We start from the raw sequence: 16,121 nt of genomic DNA, 5'->3' as shown, positions 1-16,121 counted from the left end.
CGCCATCGGCCAAGCTCCCGACAAACCTCGCTTGACCGAAGAGGAAAAGAAGAACAACCACATCGCCTCTGAGCAAAAGCGCCGCCAGGCCATCAGGCAGGGCTTCGACAAGCTTGCCTCTATCGTCCCGGGCATGGAGGGTCAAGGCCGCAGTGAAGCTATTGTCCTCGATGCCACTGTCAAAATGCTCCGCGAGCAATATGCTGAACAGGTTCGCTTGTCGCAGGCCATGGCTTCCAAAGGCGGTGACCCCAGATCTGTTCCAGGCCTACCCGAAGGATATCGCGATACCATTGGCACTCAGACCTCCAAGGACGCGGCCATCGCAGCCATGCAAGCCAACCAATCTAACGGCGCCTCTTCTGGACATGAGAACGGCACTGGGGTTTGATGGGGTCGCATTATGAAATCATCTGCCTCTTGCTAATCTTCTCCAAGGTCCCCCTTCCGCATGCACAAACGTACTTCCGTCCCGTAGCTATGGGTCGTGATTTGGCCAAAACTTCCCCATCATCTGCACCCTCCAACAACCCATCTCCAACCGGTCCTCGTTCCCGACGTCGGAGACTTCGCTCACGCGGCGACGCTCGCTCGGCAACTCTGAACTACTTAGCCCGGTTGAAAAAACATGGGCAGTCAAAGCACCATGACCAACGCCCGCACGTCATGTACGTCGAGCAGGACACGGCCGTTCCTTGTTCCTTTAGTATGCAGCAAATGCCATCTCGGAATTGTCCTAGCCCTAGGTCAATGGAGCAGATGACAGCTCCGGCGCCACGCGTAGGGGAATCTACGGCTGCTCCCTATTTGTCTAATGCGCACTCATTTCCATCCCGAGATTATCCAAGCCCCACGTCCCCGTGGCAGACGACAGCTTCTAACGTGCAGCAATTATCACCAAGGAATCTTCATCATCCCCCATCTCTATGGCGCACGACATCTCCCGGCATGCACCAACCCCAACCCCAACCCCATTATCAAAACCACCCATTTCCCCAAAGGCAGGCGGCTCTCCCATCAAACGCGCAAAACAATACGGAAGCTCCCTCAACACATCCATTCCAGTATCAAGACTATCCCAGCCCTGTGTCTCCATGGCACGCGACATCACTCGACAGCCAGCAAGTCTCGCCTCAGAATATTCCTGCCCATCCATCTCCTTCGCAGACGACATCTTCTGGCGGGCAACAACCTTCATCTCAGAATATTCACAACAATCCATCTCCATTGCAGTCGACAGCTTCCGGCTTGCAGCAGTCTCCAGCCCAGAATCCTCCTGATCATCCATCTTTGTGGCAGGCGACAAATTCCAACGGGCAGCAACTTCCACCTTGTAATCATCCTGGCCATCCACCTCCATGGCAGACGACATCTCCCAGTCCACATCTATCACAACTTCAGACTCATGAAGATGTGTCTCCCTACCAGCCAACTCCCCAGCATCCGCATCAAGCCCAACCTCAGACCCACGACAATCTCTCTCTCCGCACACAGCCATGTCCTCAGCATCCAAATCGGCTGCCGATTCAGACATCTTCACAAAGCCAGTCACCGCTGTATCCTCCGCCCTCGCATCCATCCAGGCCGTCTCCGAGGTAGAATCATCAGGATCCTGGGATTGATCTTGGAGAGCTTGATTTTGGCTCTGACGAATGGAACACGCAATTCCAAACAGAGCTCGAACAATGGGATCCGGAATTTTCGGATCAATTCCCACGGGACGGAGAGTCGGTTAGTGCCTCGTGTCGATCTTTAACAGCTGTTCTCCCGTCTAACGCTGATACCGCAGCCTCGATGACAGATCTCCTGCATCTGTTAGGTCGTCGATAGAGGATGGTTTTGTGTACTTTGTCTCCTTTTCGCGCAATGCCGCTGCGGCGGGGCTGCAGGCTTTTGGATTGCATTGACTTTTGCCTTCCTTTGATCTTTTCTTGGATTGACTCGATGGGTGGATGTGCAGGCGAGGCATTTGGCTGGCCCGAATGATGGTGGTTTGGAGATGTGGTTCACTGGTGTTGGCGAGCAGACCGGCTGGCTGGCTGGCCGGCTGCTTGTTTTTTTGTTTGGATACTTGCCTCTTTTTGGACCTGGGGGTAGACCGGAAGTGCTCTACCTACCCCACGCACACTGCTGCTGCTGCTTGCGAAGTGTTCCTTGTATCTAGTAGTTTTCTCGATAAATAAATGACTTGTCATTATCAAGTTGTTCCGCCTTTCCACTTCCGAACCAAAAACACGTATCCTCGTATCCCACTCGATCAATGGCCGGCTGATTTTGCGGCACTAGCCAGCCAGCCACTGCGAGCTGCGAGCGCTGGAGCCGAGCTAGTCGTGGATAGGTGTTTGGATGCGTATGTAGCAAAGTTGAGGACTGCAGTGGGGGGATGGATGGGGGGGCTCTGCACAAACTAGGTAAGAGAGTTTCGTTTGCCTCGACATCGGACAATTCCTTTGGTTTTTACTTGCTCGTTTGCGCTCTCGAGGCAGACAGGCAGGTAGGCAGGCAGGCAGACAGGCGGACAGATGTTGCATGTGCGCGCGCGGAGAAGAGATTGACAAAGGTACACATGAGGACAGTTGGTGGTTCGCTGCCATCCACGCTGCGTGGATAAAAGGTCTGTTGCCGGTGAATTGATGGCAGGTACGTGGTTTCGCAGCAGCAGCAGCAGCAATGGCCAAATTCTGATTCAAAAAAAAAACCAACGAGCGGGCTCCCTTTTGTGCTCGATTTAAAGAGCTGCATGTTGATTGATATCGTCACCGACTTGCTAAGGTACGTTTGATCCAACGCGCCCAACTGCCCTCTGTCCTTAGCCTTGTCCATCCCCTCCATTCCCTTCCCATTCCTTCCTATCCTATGCCATCATCCATCCATCCAGCCCGCCGGAAAAAAAGAAAAGTGACGAAGAAAAAGAAAAAGAGATGAAATCAGGATGCCATGACACAAAAACACCATGAGCGCCACGCTAACCACTACTACCTTTCATCGCCGCCGCGTAAAGCGCGAAAACAAGAGTGAACCGTACGCGGAATGCTACGCCGACGTGCCGCATCCACCCATTTGCTCGTCTTCGTCCTTGTTCTTCTTTGGCTGCTCCACGTCATCCTTCTTGTCCGTCTCGCCAGCGGCGTCTTCGCTTGTCGTGCTGTCGCTCTCTTTTGCGTCGTCGTCCTTCTTCTCCGCGCCCTCTTGTTCCTTTTCTGGACCCGTCTCCTCTTCCTTCGAAGGCTCAGTATCCTCCGCCTGACCCTCGTTCTTCGAAAGCATCTCCCAATCTTCATCCTCATTCTCGCCGGAGCCGGAGGTCGGGAACATGTCCAATTCCGACTCGATGGGCGCGAACATGGGGCCAGGAGAGGGAATGTCCATGGATTCAGTACCCTGGACGCCAGCTTGATTCACGGCGTCTTTGCTCTCCTGCTCAGAGGATCCCGAGTCCTTGTTCTCCGGCTCGTCACTTGCGTCCTTCATCTCTTCCTCTCGGCCACTTTGGTCCTTGTTTTCACCTTTTACGCCCTCGTCTTCTTGAGCGTCTTCCCCGCTCTTTTCTGGGTGTGGCGCTGGCCGCCCAACAGCCGCCTCCAAGTCGATGCCTCGAGCCAGTCCGCCGCCCTGCTGCGGTCCCATGTCCTCCATCCCTATCACATCGGGACCGCGAGCATGCGGGGCCTCTGCCTCTTCCATGGGCTCGCCTTCGGTATGTTGTTCTGATTGCTGGTCCTGCTGATGAGACTGTTGAAGAAGGCCTGAAGATCGCGTGACAGGGCGCGACGAAGTACCGGAAGCGCCACCCGCCGGAACAGTGACGATGCCAGCTTCTTGCTCTTGGCGCAGGAGTTCGCCTTGTGTGACTGGACCAGTGTCGCGAAGGGCGTCGGGAGCGGTGGCAGTGGCACCGCTGTTGGCGCTACCAGAGGCAGACGAGGGAGTATCAGATGAGGTAGCAGTAGAAGAAGACGTAGCAGGCGCCGAGGCCGCTGGCATCGATGTTGTTGTTCCCAGGACACCATTGACAACAGAAACGGTTTCAATGCGTCCGGCCCCGTTTGGACCATCCACCATCTCCGTCGACTCGGAGACTAGCTCACTACCCCCACTGCCATTGCTAGGCGACAGCCAGGGAATAGGTGTAAGCAATGCGCCGCCGAGACTGTCGTCGCTGCCCAACGTCGAAGTAGATCCGCGACTGGGAGGGCTCATGTTGGCAGTGCCGGGCGTGACGCCATTCAGAATGGTTGAGCCAGAGCTCGGCACAATTGCTTGTGGGAGAGGAAAGACGGTCGTTGTCGAAGATACGGTCACGACACGGTCGAGTGCGCGGAGGTAAGGAGGGAGGAAGCGATAATGTGCCTTGGGAGAGAGGACCAGCTCGGCAAGACGCTGGAGAGTATGCGGAGGATGTTGCGGGAAGTTCCTGTTGAGGTTGAACACGATGGACGTGTAAAGTTCATTGATTTCAGGCGGTAGTCTTGAGGGTGATGGCGGTCCCATTGTTTGAGCATCGCCATCAGCCTGCTGCGACCCACTGCCTTCGCCTGATGATGCTTCTCCCGACGGCGCATTCTCCTTTCCGGTGGTGCTCGCCTCTCCCGTACTCTCTAGCTTGCTCGGGGTGGCGGAGCGGTCGCGCGCAGGTTCGGGTCTCGATTCTGGGGCGGTAGGCATGGGAAACTGGTTATGTACTATCTGGACGGAGGATGAGTATGCGGCGTAGCAATCATCAGACGAATATTGGCGTCGCATACGTCTTGAAGTCTGGGAAGGATGAATCGCAGAGCACGGGGCCACTCTTCGCTGCGACATGGTCAGTACGGCACGTAGTCCAGGGCTGCGTTGAGGCTACTCACGGCACCATGGAGCCATCTTTGGCGGCCTGCTCCAAGAGCTGCTCGGCTGTAGGCGCCAACGATGTTAGCACGGCGCGCAGCATTGGGAAGCATGACGGAACTTACCAGAGAGCATTGTGGAGGAGATGGCGGGAAGCGCGACGCCTGGTCGAAGTGAAAGACGCAATGGGCGTGAGCGTGGTGATGCGCGTCGGGTGTTGATGTCAGTTCAGAGGCCGTGTGGGAAGCTGGAGCTGGACTGCTGGACCTAGCAGGGTCTAGACTAGTTGCGTTGACGATTATCTTATCAGCCGCTAGGCCGAACTAGGTAGGTGGCGCCAGTAGCACTACGCAAGGACTACGATTTTTCCAACACCTCTTTGTATTATTGTCAAGGAAGAAGAAAATTCCACCACAGTAGGTGAGGAAAGAAATTCAACCCAGGCCTAGCTTCAAGTCGTCGCATCTTCAGACGCAAGCGCTTGAATGCTCCCTGTGACTACCCATGAAGAGAAAAGTTCTCGCTATATTGAACGCATCAAGCGCTTGAGAACTCCACATCTCTACGTGTTTTAACTTGGCAACAGAGATTCTCGGATTGGCAATTTATTTCATCACCCACTGTGCCACTCTCTTTGAATCACTCATCTTCAAGTTTTAGATGGCGTAGAAAACAAATCACACTGGACCGCTCTTGTAGCACCAAAGATTTTCCTTACCAGCGCCACATCTCACAACCTTCCTGCAGCCCAACTTTCTGAAATACTCCCTCTCGAAGAATATTCACTGGAATTTACCCTAATTTTGATCTTGAGGCTCATCCGCAGATGGCTCGACTCTAGAAGATTCCCACCGGTGGCCCAAAGTTTGCCATGGCATCAGGTCCAACCTACTCCTGTAGACTCAAATGTTCAGACCCAGATCAACAATACTTTGGCGCACCATGTCAATGTCCTTGCGAACCTGAGTTCCGTGCCCTCATTTCTGCGTCCCCTTTCACCTTCCACACTACAGCATCTCCCCATCATCCTCACCCCCCTTCTCCTTGTCGCAGGTCAAGCCGACGCAGCTCGGCACAACACCCAATCACCAAGTCATCAACCACAACGTAGATGAGCCCGCCCTATCCGTCAGACAACCCATCCAGCAAGTGCACATTCAGGGCCTTACAGATTCAGAGTGGCAATCGGTTAGACTTCGCAAAGTTTCCATCCTGAGATCTGCGCATCTAGGCAACTTGCAAAGTCACAAGGAGCATCACAGAGAACAGCCGTCAACTCCTTGTGCCACGACTTCTGCTACCAATCCTCGGTCCAAACCACCAGCAGCAGCAGCATCCCACGCGTACCCAGCACGCGCGGCAGCAAACAAGCACACGCAGTACCTTGGTAGCTACATGACCCTGGAGAAAGAAATGATACATCACCTCGTCTCGGCGGGCCGGTCGGGTCGGGTCGGCATGTCCGAAGGTAGTGGCGTGGCAAGCGACGCCACGCACTCATACTATAGCACTTCTGTTCTGTCTTTCTGGTACCAGGTGCGGACAGGACACGTACGTACGTACAGTAGGGAGCGGACTAGATTGGGCAGACAGGCGAGGTGGGCGAGGCGAGACGGGGGGAAGAATGTGATGGATTGAAGAGACGGAGGGGAGAGGGCGGTCGGTTGGTTGGTGGACGGTGCTCTGCCGGGGGGGCCATCACGTTGCGGACGGGCGAACGGGCGGGCATGAGATGACATGGCCGGAGGGTGGTGTGCTTGCTCGAGAGGTGCAGATGCTGTGCGACGGTCGAGGGGAGGGATGGGTGGGTGGGTGCAGTGGTGCCGAATGTGGGTGGGAGGGTTACGACGGGTAGGTGGGGGTGGGCGAGACCACCACGAAAATCAGATGGAGGGAGGAGTGGCTTTCGAGAAGGTGGAGATGAGAGACGACGGATGCCCAACATCAAGGGATTAGACCAGCAGTGATGAAGACTAAGCTGACGAAGAGACAACAAGTACGAGCAGAGTTGGAAGAGGGGAGATACTGAGATGATACCCGCGACCAACGTAGTTGAGTGACCCAAGGTTGCAACCGCGGTTCGACTCAGTTGCAGGCAGAGTGTGATTTTCCCGTCCGGCAACACAGCAGTACCACGTGTGCGCCGTATAACTAGGCACTGTACTCACAGCATGAGCCCAAGCAGATCCATCGGTAGTCGGTACAGTGCCTAGCCCTCATCTTCAACCTGAACAGAAGGTCTTGCCCGGCCACATGCCTCGAGCGCGCGCGGGATGCCCGCACTCCGACGTCCAGCCTGCACGTCATAACGCCCAACCCCATGCCGGCGTTTGTTCCCGCCCAGCTGCAGGCACGGCGCTGGAATACGAGATGAAGCGCGAGCTGGGCGGTGCGGTGCTGAGCTGAGACGAGACGTCGAGGGCCGACTTGTTCGTATTGTCCTGCTGGTGCCTGGTGGGGCAGAGACAAGAAAGATTAAGGAAGAGACAAAACGGCCTCCAGCTGGACTGGAAGCGAAGTTCAGGCCCGTCCGGATCCAGTGTCGCACGAACAATGCGAGAAGGCGAGGCGGCAGCGTTACCTCGAGAGCTACTTGTTGAACGAACAAACCCAGTACGAATACGCTCCGCAAGCTTGAAAATCTTGAAGAGCTTGTAATGGGACTATTCTCCTGCTTCATTGGGGGCCGCCCGCCTTGCTCTGCTTGAGGATTCCCCGCACCTCTCGCTTTCCCCTGCAATGTGCCTTCACGGCGCAGAGAACAAGCGACAGAAGCGAGCAAGCGCTTTTGCGCGGATCCGGACTGCTCCGACGCAACCAAGTTGCAAGGGAGAGAACGAGCCGGCTGCAGAAAATGCACCGTGATTGAAAAGGAGCGAGCAACATTCCGTTATCGTTGCTATTTGACGGATGATTGCAAATTTTTCCAGAGGCGACAATGAAAGATGGATGACTGAATCTTTTGCCAAAAGCAAAAAGCATCAGAATTGAGAAGATGAAAAACAGTCAAAAAAAAAAAAAAGGCTGGCTGGCAAGGAGAAGACTCTCAGCAAGATTACGTGCTTGCGTCACGCACCTACCTCCGATTCCAACGTGCAGTATCAAGTTGCTTTTTCTGCGGACCAGATCTTATAAGCCATCATCGCATCTTGCATCCATAGTCGGTGCTCGAGCCGGATCGCGGGAAGTGGGCTCGTGTGGGGAGCAGCGGTTGGAAATGGCTGTGGGGGAGCTGATTGTCTTTCGGGGCATTTAGAGATTGGCCATCAAAGAAGTGAAGGTTTGCAGGCAGGTGCGAGATGAAGCGAGGCAGGTGTTGGTGATGAGCGATCGGCTGCGAAGGCAGTAGGTTAAATGAGAAGGCACCGATGGGGGAATCCGAAAAATTGTCTGGCCTTGGGCGAGCGTGATTATTGACTCACCGCCATAGGGAGTTGAGCCATGGAATGAGAGGCAAATGATGGAAAACAAACGCCCATCAACGTCTGATATCTCGTACGTGTATGCCACAAGCGAGGTGCGCGTTCAATCAACATGGCGCTCATCTCATTCCGTCGCGCCAGGCACGCGGCAACGCGCTAGGGCTCCGCCGACGACTGTTGTTGATCAGCTCGCTCGCCCGGTTCCATAATTGCAAGTCCACACGTCGTATTTTGGTCAGTCAGCAGCCAACCATCCCTGTGAGATCCAGCCGGGGAAATAAGTAGCAGAGAGCAAAAGTCTGTTTGAACAGAACGGTAGCCAAGGTATCTGTATGCAAAGAGTGAGAGAGGGGGCGCCAGCCCAGACGCCAGAAATGGCACAGGAACCAGGCGGGAACAGTGCAGGCAGGGCAAAACCAGGGGCAGGGGTCTCCCGTCCCGCCCCTTGATCATTTTGCCCTCTCCCCCGGTCACGCTGCCTGGTCTGTCCAACGTCGCGTCAGGTCGCGTACATAGCCTGGGAGGCATCGAGCGGGCCGCGCATCGTGCCCTGTCTGTTCCTGCCCTGCGCTTGGTTCTTATCCGACGTTACGCGCGACACGCCCACCGCAGAGAAGGGGGTTTATAGATGAGAAATCCCAAAGCTTAGAAATCCGAGAGGAGAAAGAAAGACAAAGTCCAGTCGCCCATTCGACGGAAAGGCACGCCCAAGAGAATCCTTCGCCAGTCGTCTGTCCGCCCATCTCGATTTCCGCCGCACCGCCACTACATCATCCAAATAATATCCCCCGACCACCCGTCCGCCCGTATCGCCCAACTGCTATTATTTTTGTATCGTTAGTACTCCGTACATAGATACACAGACACAGGTACGGATACCCCAGGTCGGCATCTCACCTAGGTTCAATTGCAGCGCCCATTACTCTTGCACTAGCATTGCGTTCCTGGGTTCTTACTCTTACCGCTCCGCGGCTCGTCGGAGACCGCAGGGCAGCGCACCGCTCCGCCGCCGCTTGCGGCCACCATGAATCCGGCATGCCCTCTCCAACACGTCCGTTCGCCCGCCAGACAAGTCTCACCGACCACGACGCGTTCGCGTTGCGAAGTTGGGTGTGTGCTGCCGCGGCGGCGGTGAAGCCCTTCTCCCCCTTCCAATAATCCCAACTCTCTTCCGCCCGCTTGCGTCGAGCCCATTGCTGCCTCTGCCCTGCTTCTTCTGGTACAAATGCGACGATGCCTACCAGCCACCGCTGCTAAATACGGCACATGTTCATGTACTGAGAGCGCGGGAAGCAGACATGACTAGGTAAGCATCGCGTGCAAAAAGATCGTGTGTGTGTGTGCTGTGCCCCGTCGTCCCGCACCGCTTTTCTGTAAGCAGTTACTCGTTCCCTCCCGTCGTCACGAAAGCCATGCCATCATCGTGCCCGGCAGCAGCCCAGCCACCGCACTGCCACGCATCGCCAACAGTGCCAATGCCAACGCCCACTTTGCTCAAGAAGAGCACGAGCATTGGCACCAATCCGCCCGACCGCCCGACCCCGGCCTCGTCCTGAGATTACTGCAAATTGCCATACTCGCAGGAACTGCAGGAGATGCAAAGCAGCGCTGCAACTGTCGATACGAAGAGCGGTGTCGGTGTACAGTACCGGACGACTGTAGCGGTGGTGTCGGGGCCGCGGCCCAGGCACGCACTCACCTCAGCGTCACATCGGGGTTGCGGCTGCGGTTGCGGCCGGGGTTCTTTGACCGGGCGGGGCGGATCCCTGGGTGGGGAGTCGTGATGCCATCCATTTTCATGCCCGTTGGATTAAGGGGGGTGTAGAATATTCGAGGTTTTTACTTTTTGTGTGTGTGTGTGTGGAGTCGAGCTGTCTAGATATAGGCATCTTGTAGATTTCTTGGAGGCTGAGACTGGCAGTGGTGGAACCTCTGTCAATGTACTTTCGTGAAGATGTCTACGAAGCCTCTTTATGCAGACTAATATCTACAACTTGAATGAGTTCGGTTCCACTTCCCACATGCTCTACGGCTTTCTTCGCCGACTTCGTACCTTGCGGCTAGCTTTTGAGTCGGCGTCCAGCCAACACATGGAGAAAACACGTTAGTCCGCCTACAGAAGCAATGTCAAAACAGCACGAGAGATCGACGTGCAGGCCGGACGGACGATGCGCGACCAAGGCTTTGCTAAACGGCGCTAAGTGCAGCTACGCATGTCGGCAGCAGAGTGCGTTGCAGCAACGGACGGGCGGCGTCGAGCGCGTGTTTGGGTGGTCGTCACGGCTGGGAAAGCTACTGCTGCTGCTGCATGTAGAGCAGACATGTAGGTACCGAATGTTTTTTCGGAGACTTTTTGTTGTTGCGTGTGGCGGAGATGAAGGCTCAGGAGTAGAGATTGCAAGAAACCGGACGGAAAGAAAAGCAAACAACGACCGCCATGGCGATCAACAAGAGTCTTGTCGAAAAATCAACAAAGGCAGTTGCCAATGACGTGTGATGGATTGGTAGCGCTGACAAGGACAAAGTTTCCAGCTCGACGCTGTTTCCAGTGTCGGCTACGCGGTTTCGGGGGCTGCATCGATCGGGGAGCGTACGGGTGACGAAACGGACAATAGAGGATGTTAGTTTCAGGAGTTTGCAGCGCAGAGGCAATGTGTGTACTGAAGTTTTGGAAGCGGGGAAAAAGCAAAGCAGGCGTTGGTGGTTGGTTGGTTGGTTGGTTGGTTCTGTGGGTGGAGGACTGGTAGCGGCGGAGCCAAGGCACAAAAGGAGAATGGTCTCGATGGCCGTTGGGTGACCTGAGACGGATAGCGTGAGTCTGGACGAACCACGGTTCCAGCGACCGTTGTGCAAGTGAAGAATATTGGATCGAGGGTAGTGTAGTAGTGTGGCCAGTCGAGAAGAATGCGGGCTGGAGACACGTGATGGTGAGGCGACGGGGAGGGCAGTCAGCCAACGAGGCCTGTTGACATGTTCAGACTATCCATGCTGCTCCCTGTGATTCATTCTGCGTCAAGGGCGAGGGGTTGAAAGGGTAGGTGTAGACATTCTTTTTGACATGGAAATTTCCAATACCTTGGCGGCTCTTTCGACCACTTTCCTGGTGGCTCTCCCTTGGGTGGTTGGTTCGCCCAAGGCTTGCAGTCTCATTATAACAAAGAGGAACAAGCCTTTCTCTGTTTCTCGGGGGGTTTGTGTCTGTCTCTCAAAGACGTGTAAAGTACGAGTCGAGTCAGGCGAAGAGAGGTGCATGTCAGGTCTGGTCTGATCGGCAGGTGGAACGTCCCGCTTGGCTGGACTGTTCCCGCAATAGCCGCAGCCCGGCATGCAAGGATTACGAGGTGCGCTCTTCTGCTTCTTCAGCGAGGCGAGGCTGCGGTTTGACCATGTACAGAATGCCCGTTGGTCTGCGTTGGAGAAGTAGTTACCTAGTTTGAGTATTACTATTGTAGAGGGACAAGACACCCCCCCGTAAACAACATCAAGACGAGGGGCCAAGGTAGGTAATCCGTAGGTACCAGTGGACATAGTTTGCCCTCTTGGACCCCCTGTATCCAGCTCGTGCGGGCACTGCGGTGCCACGTCCACTTGGCTCCCATGTCGCATCCATGGCGACAATTCCATCGACCGACTGCGGACTGAGTGCCACACTCGCCTTACCTTTTGCTGCTGCTGCCGTTGTCTCTCCCCCGCTCGTCACAAAGGACTAGGAAGGCCTCGTTTCGCACCCTTCCAACCGTGGCTTGCACGCCCCAGCGCCTTCGCGTCCCGTCGGCCCTTTGACCTGACGTCTTGACCGGCCCGCTACCACCGCCGCCGTTCCTCGACCATCCATCTCCGAGCCTCTCCGCATTCCTCACTTTCACCACCGCCATTGCAACCCTCTCTCTCTCTACCTTCTCGCTGGAGACGCTGCTTGCGTGTGCACCGCTCCAACAATCTCCCATCCAACTCACCTCCCTTCCCACGCCAGCCAACCACTGACCAGTCACGCTGTCAACGCCTCAAACACGGCCCCAGTTTGTCTGTGCTGCTGCCCTCACGGGTGCGCCAGCTTGACGCCAACCTCTCACCACCTCCTCCTCGTCGCCCTCAACGCGACCCTTCTCCGCCTCCTCTCCTCCAAGTCACCGCGTCCTCGTCGACTGTGACGCTTCGGGTCGACCATGGCTTCCTCTCCCCACGCGGCTACCGGCATGCTCCTCAGCGGGGCCCCGGATACTTACATCGGTTCCAAGAGCATCCCACCCGCCAGTAGAGGCAAGCAAGTCATGCAGCTTGAGCTGAACCAAGACGTCCTCGACGAACTTCTTTCCAGCATTCGCAATGGCACTCCGCCCAAGCTGCTGCTCGGCCACAACCCGGTACGTATTGTTGTTGTGCCTGCACCCATGTCGCTCGATCCTCGTCTGACTGGAACATTGTACAGGTCATTCAGTATGGCGAAACAAAACACATCCTGCACTCGAAGCACCAAGTCGACCGACCGGAACTTTACCTGAGCAAAGATGATTCGAGCGACGACGACGAATTCCTCGGTCTTGTGAATCGGTTCGACATTCACAGGGCCCGAGAAAACACGGCCGGCGTCGATGCAGCCCTCGCAACCTTCAAGAACAACTTGGCTGCCATGGATAGGGAGCGGGAGTCCAAGATGTACGCTAGCGACAACATGGGCTTCGGCGACGCGATTTGGGTAAGCTGACATCTTATGACAGGGTCGCCATTGCGGATGCCAAAAATTCCCGCGCCCTCACCGACAAGAAACGCATTCCTAAGAAGTTGGCCCCGGGAGTCAACGTCTTTGGAGCAAAGATGGGCCATTCCCGTCAATCAAGCCCGTCGCTCGCCGCTGCGTCACCACAGCCCGGATCTGCACCCACTTCCGCACCGCCGTCCTGCCGCATGACTGCCCTGCAAAAGGCCATCAAGGTGCCCGTATTACACATACTCGCTGTAAAGCCCGCCAAGCTGGCGGAACTGCACCGCACAACGCGCGCCCCGAAGAACGAGCTTGGGGCTGTGTTGCAAAAAATCGCGACGGAGAACAAGGATGGCGAGTGGGAACTGACTGGCAAGGCTTTCAAAGAGCTCGACGTATGGGCCTTCCCGTATCGCTCCCAAGACGAGAGGCAGGCCGCGATTGACAATGCCATCCGTGCTTTCGACAAGCAGAGACTGAGCCCCGAGGAAAAACTCTGGCAGATGTTGCTGCCTCATGAAGAGAGGGGCAGGGGCAAAACGCTCTCGAGGTTGACCATTGGCATGCCCCGTGAGGTTTCTCAAAAGACTACACCCACTGTTGGGCCCATGAAGAACCTGAAAAAGATGCTCAAGGCTCCCGCGAAGAAGGCTGAGCCGAAAAAGCGCAAGGCAGAGGAAATCAAGGAGAGTGCTGCTCCCAAAAGGCGAGCCGTCGGCACAAAGGACGAGGTCAAGGAGCCTGCAAGGAAGCTCGTCACTAAGTCTGTTGAAGTTGATCGAGAAACTACGTCCAGGAAGCCGGTTGTTAAGCCAATTAGCAAAGAGGGAGCATCTAGGAACTCGACCAAGGAAACAGAGGGCGACAAACCAACGGCAACTCAAAGAAAGACAGCCAAGGCCGTACCAGGCCAAAGAGAACACGCACTTCCCCCCAAACCGTCACCGTCGATTCCATCAAGGGAGCTCCACGAAGATGCACGTAAACCTGGCGTTGCGAGCGTCAGTCAACGCGAGAGAATGGACAGGGCAAACGGCCCGGATGCTTCTGCGTCGGCGTCCAAGAGCTCCAGCCAAAGGAGCAATGCGTCCGCTGCAGGTGTGAGAAAGGACGTGAAAACGAAAAAGACGCAATCCAAGATCAATGAGAGACCATTTACGTCTACGAAGAGAGTCCAGGACAACAAGCCCAAGAACCCGTCTCCGCTCGGAGCTTCTCCTCCAACCAACGCATCAGACCTTGCCAAGGACCATCCTGTGAACAAAAAGTCTTATCCATCATCTTCTACCACCGGTCGTCCAAACGAGGGTTCGGCTTCTTCCCAATCCCGCAGTGATGTTCGTCAAACGGATCGCAAACGGAAAGCAAACGAACTGGACAGCGACAACAAGGTAGACATCAGCTCCAAGCCTCGTAAATCGGCACCAGTAACCACGAATGGCACGAGCTCCAAGGCGTCCGCGGAGGGGCGCCTGAAGCGTAAATCACCAGATCCCGACATGGACGCTTCCAGATCGCACTCCTCCAAGCGCTTGGCCGCCCCTACCAAGCCAACCTCCAACAGCAGGCAGGCGCCAACCCAAACACCAACGCCAAACCATTCGGGCTCCTCATCGGTGTCGTCAACTAGCTCTTCGTCGCGGCCGCTCGCAGCGATCTCGGCGCGGGTCGGCGCAGCGTTTGGCAGCGGGAGCAACGGCAGCGTCGGCGCTGCAACGGCCTCGCCCCAGTCGCTGCGCGACGAAGATGGCGACGAGTCGCCCGAGCCGACTGGGCCGCTGGACCACTCTCACGTGGTTGAGATGTCGGCGCTTTTCAAGAAGTATTACACTCGATACTACGACCGATACCAGCGGCTGGCGGATCGCGAAGAGCCACCCACGGATGCGGAGCGCCGGGAGATTGAGACGATGCATCGGCAGCTTGTGCAGATGAAGCGCGAGATCTACTCGGGTGTGCAAGCTGCGCGGACAAAGTGACGACGAAGAGGTGAGGGCTGCCATGTTAGGCGGAGGCATCATGCATGCGCATCATGTGTCAAGCATTTGGGATGACGCATTTTTTGTAATTTTATAATCATGAAGGCCTTTTTGAAATTTCCCCTGCCCGTCTTATTCTGGCTGGCCAAGAGGAGCGCGAGAGGAAAGAAGGAAAAAGATCAAGACACGACCATGTACATGCTGCTCTCTGGACGAGCGGCAGCCTGTTACGAACGAAGATATGACCAAAGCACCAACAAACATTTAAGAAAGAGTCGACAATTGACTCGACTGGCATTCCATCCTTTAATTGCTTTTATCGGCCTGTTTCATTCTCTGCACCGCTTTTCAGGGGTACCTACCTGCTCCTTTGATCTTTTTCATCATCTCCTTTTCCCTTTTTACTACTTCATTTACATGCATGCATGCATAGACAGACGGACGACATGCCGCCAACGACTAGGGGAAGCCAAGAGCAAAAGAGCGAGAGAGCAAAAAGAGAGGCAGGGCATCATCATCTACTTCTTCATCGAGATCGAGATCGGCATAGGTTGTGTTGGGAAAAAGAACAGAGAGCATGCATGGGCCTTTATTACCCCCTTGATATACCTTTACCAATCTTTTTTTTTTTTTTTTTTTTTTTTTTTGCTGCGGGTCAACTACTGAAGATTTGCTGGTGTGGAGAGGGGGACGGATGGGGCAAAGATGAGGCTTGAGAGAAAGTGAAATGGAGCTCAAGGGGCAAAAATTTCAAAATTTTTCGAAAGATTCGATCATGTGTCTGGCTGTGTGATGTTGCTTCTCATGCCACTGCTCTCTCTTGTGCATGATGCTGAAGTTAAGCTGAACCTAGAGCAAGAGGAGGAAGGAGGTGACGTGACGTACTTGCATACACCCACTTTCCGAAACGGCTTTCATTTCCTCCCATCATCAGACTAACAGCTCAAGAACACTCCTCGCTCCCCCCCATCGCCATGTCAGAGCCACCGCTCCACTACAGCAGTTTCGTCTCGTCTCGCGTCGCCTTGTATTCAACATCCACACGGTCTGCAGACACATGCCCACGCACCCTGCCATCCATGACCTTTTTCAGTTTCGTCCCTGTCCTGTCTCTGTCCTCTCACTCACCACTTGCGGCGGTATTACCAGATGACCCAACCAGGCCTAACGTGTGCTTGATGGCCAGCCAGC

At 55.3% G+C, this 16,121-nt stretch overlaps 5 protein-coding genes across 5 annotated transcripts; 3 read left to right on the top strand and 2 right to left on the bottom strand.

Annotated features, from left to right (window-relative positions):
• Positions 1-19: 19 nt before the first annotated feature.
• Positions 20-250, top strand: BKA78DRAFT_237803 (uncharacterized protein; the record flags this gene model as incomplete). The annotated part of the gene is made up of 1 exon (XM_066883875.1): positions 20-250. A coding segment is annotated over one exon (231 nt), but the record flags the coding sequence as incomplete, so codon positions are not given.
• A 13-nt stretch (positions 251-263) lies between these two features.
• BKA78DRAFT_185631 (uncharacterized protein) lies at positions 264-1,805 on the top strand. Its single transcript, XM_066883498.1, has 2 exons — positions 264-1,731; positions 1,790-1,805. Exon 1 carries the CDS (start codon positions 391-393, stop codon positions 1,597-1,599), a length of 1,209 nt encoding a protein of 402 aa, XP_066741148.1. The 5' UTR covers positions 264-390; the 3' UTR covers positions 1,600-1,731; positions 1,790-1,805.
• Positions 1,806-2,663: 858 nt separating this feature from the next.
• Positions 2,664-5,067, bottom strand: BKA78DRAFT_321735 (uncharacterized protein). Its single transcript, XM_066889054.1, has 4 exons — positions 4,953-5,067; positions 4,848-4,893; positions 4,746-4,794; positions 2,664-4,686 (listed from the first exon to the last, which is right to left on the bottom strand). The coding sequence occupies exons 1-4, from the start codon at positions 4,960-4,962 to the stop codon at positions 3,034-3,036; spliced, it is 1,758 nt and encodes a 585-aa protein (XP_066741147.1). The 5' UTR covers positions 4,963-5,067; the 3' UTR covers positions 2,664-3,033.
• Positions 5,068-6,170: 1,103 nt separating this feature from the next.
• Positions 6,171-6,904, bottom strand: BKA78DRAFT_185545 (uncharacterized protein). Its single transcript, XM_066883497.1, has one exon. It carries the CDS (start codon positions 6,770-6,772, stop codon positions 6,404-6,406), a length of 369 nt encoding a protein of 122 aa, XP_066741146.1. The 5' UTR covers positions 6,773-6,904; the 3' UTR covers positions 6,171-6,403.
• A 5,511-nt stretch (positions 6,905-12,415) lies between these two features.
• On the top strand, positions 12,416-14,930 carry BKA78DRAFT_355412 (uncharacterized protein; the record flags this gene model as incomplete). Its single annotated transcript, XM_066891898.1, has 3 exons — positions 12,416-12,613; positions 12,679-12,905; positions 12,968-14,930. The coding sequence occupies 3 exons, from the start codon at positions 12,416-12,418 to the stop codon at positions 14,928-14,930; spliced, it is 2,388 nt and encodes a 795-aa protein (XP_066741145.1).
• Positions 14,931-16,121: the final 1,191 nt, after the last annotated feature.

Source organism: Phyllosticta capitalensis (genome assembly GCF_038381095.1).
Source record: "Phyllosticta capitalensis strain CBS 128856 chromosome Unknown BKA78scaffold_9, whole genome shotgun sequence".
NCBI lineage: Eukaryota > Fungi > Ascomycota > Dothideomycetes > Botryosphaeriales > Phyllostictaceae > Phyllosticta > Phyllosticta capitalensis.
The sequence above is the reverse complement of the archived record's forward strand: the minus strand, read 5'-3'. Positions and strand labels throughout refer to the sequence as shown.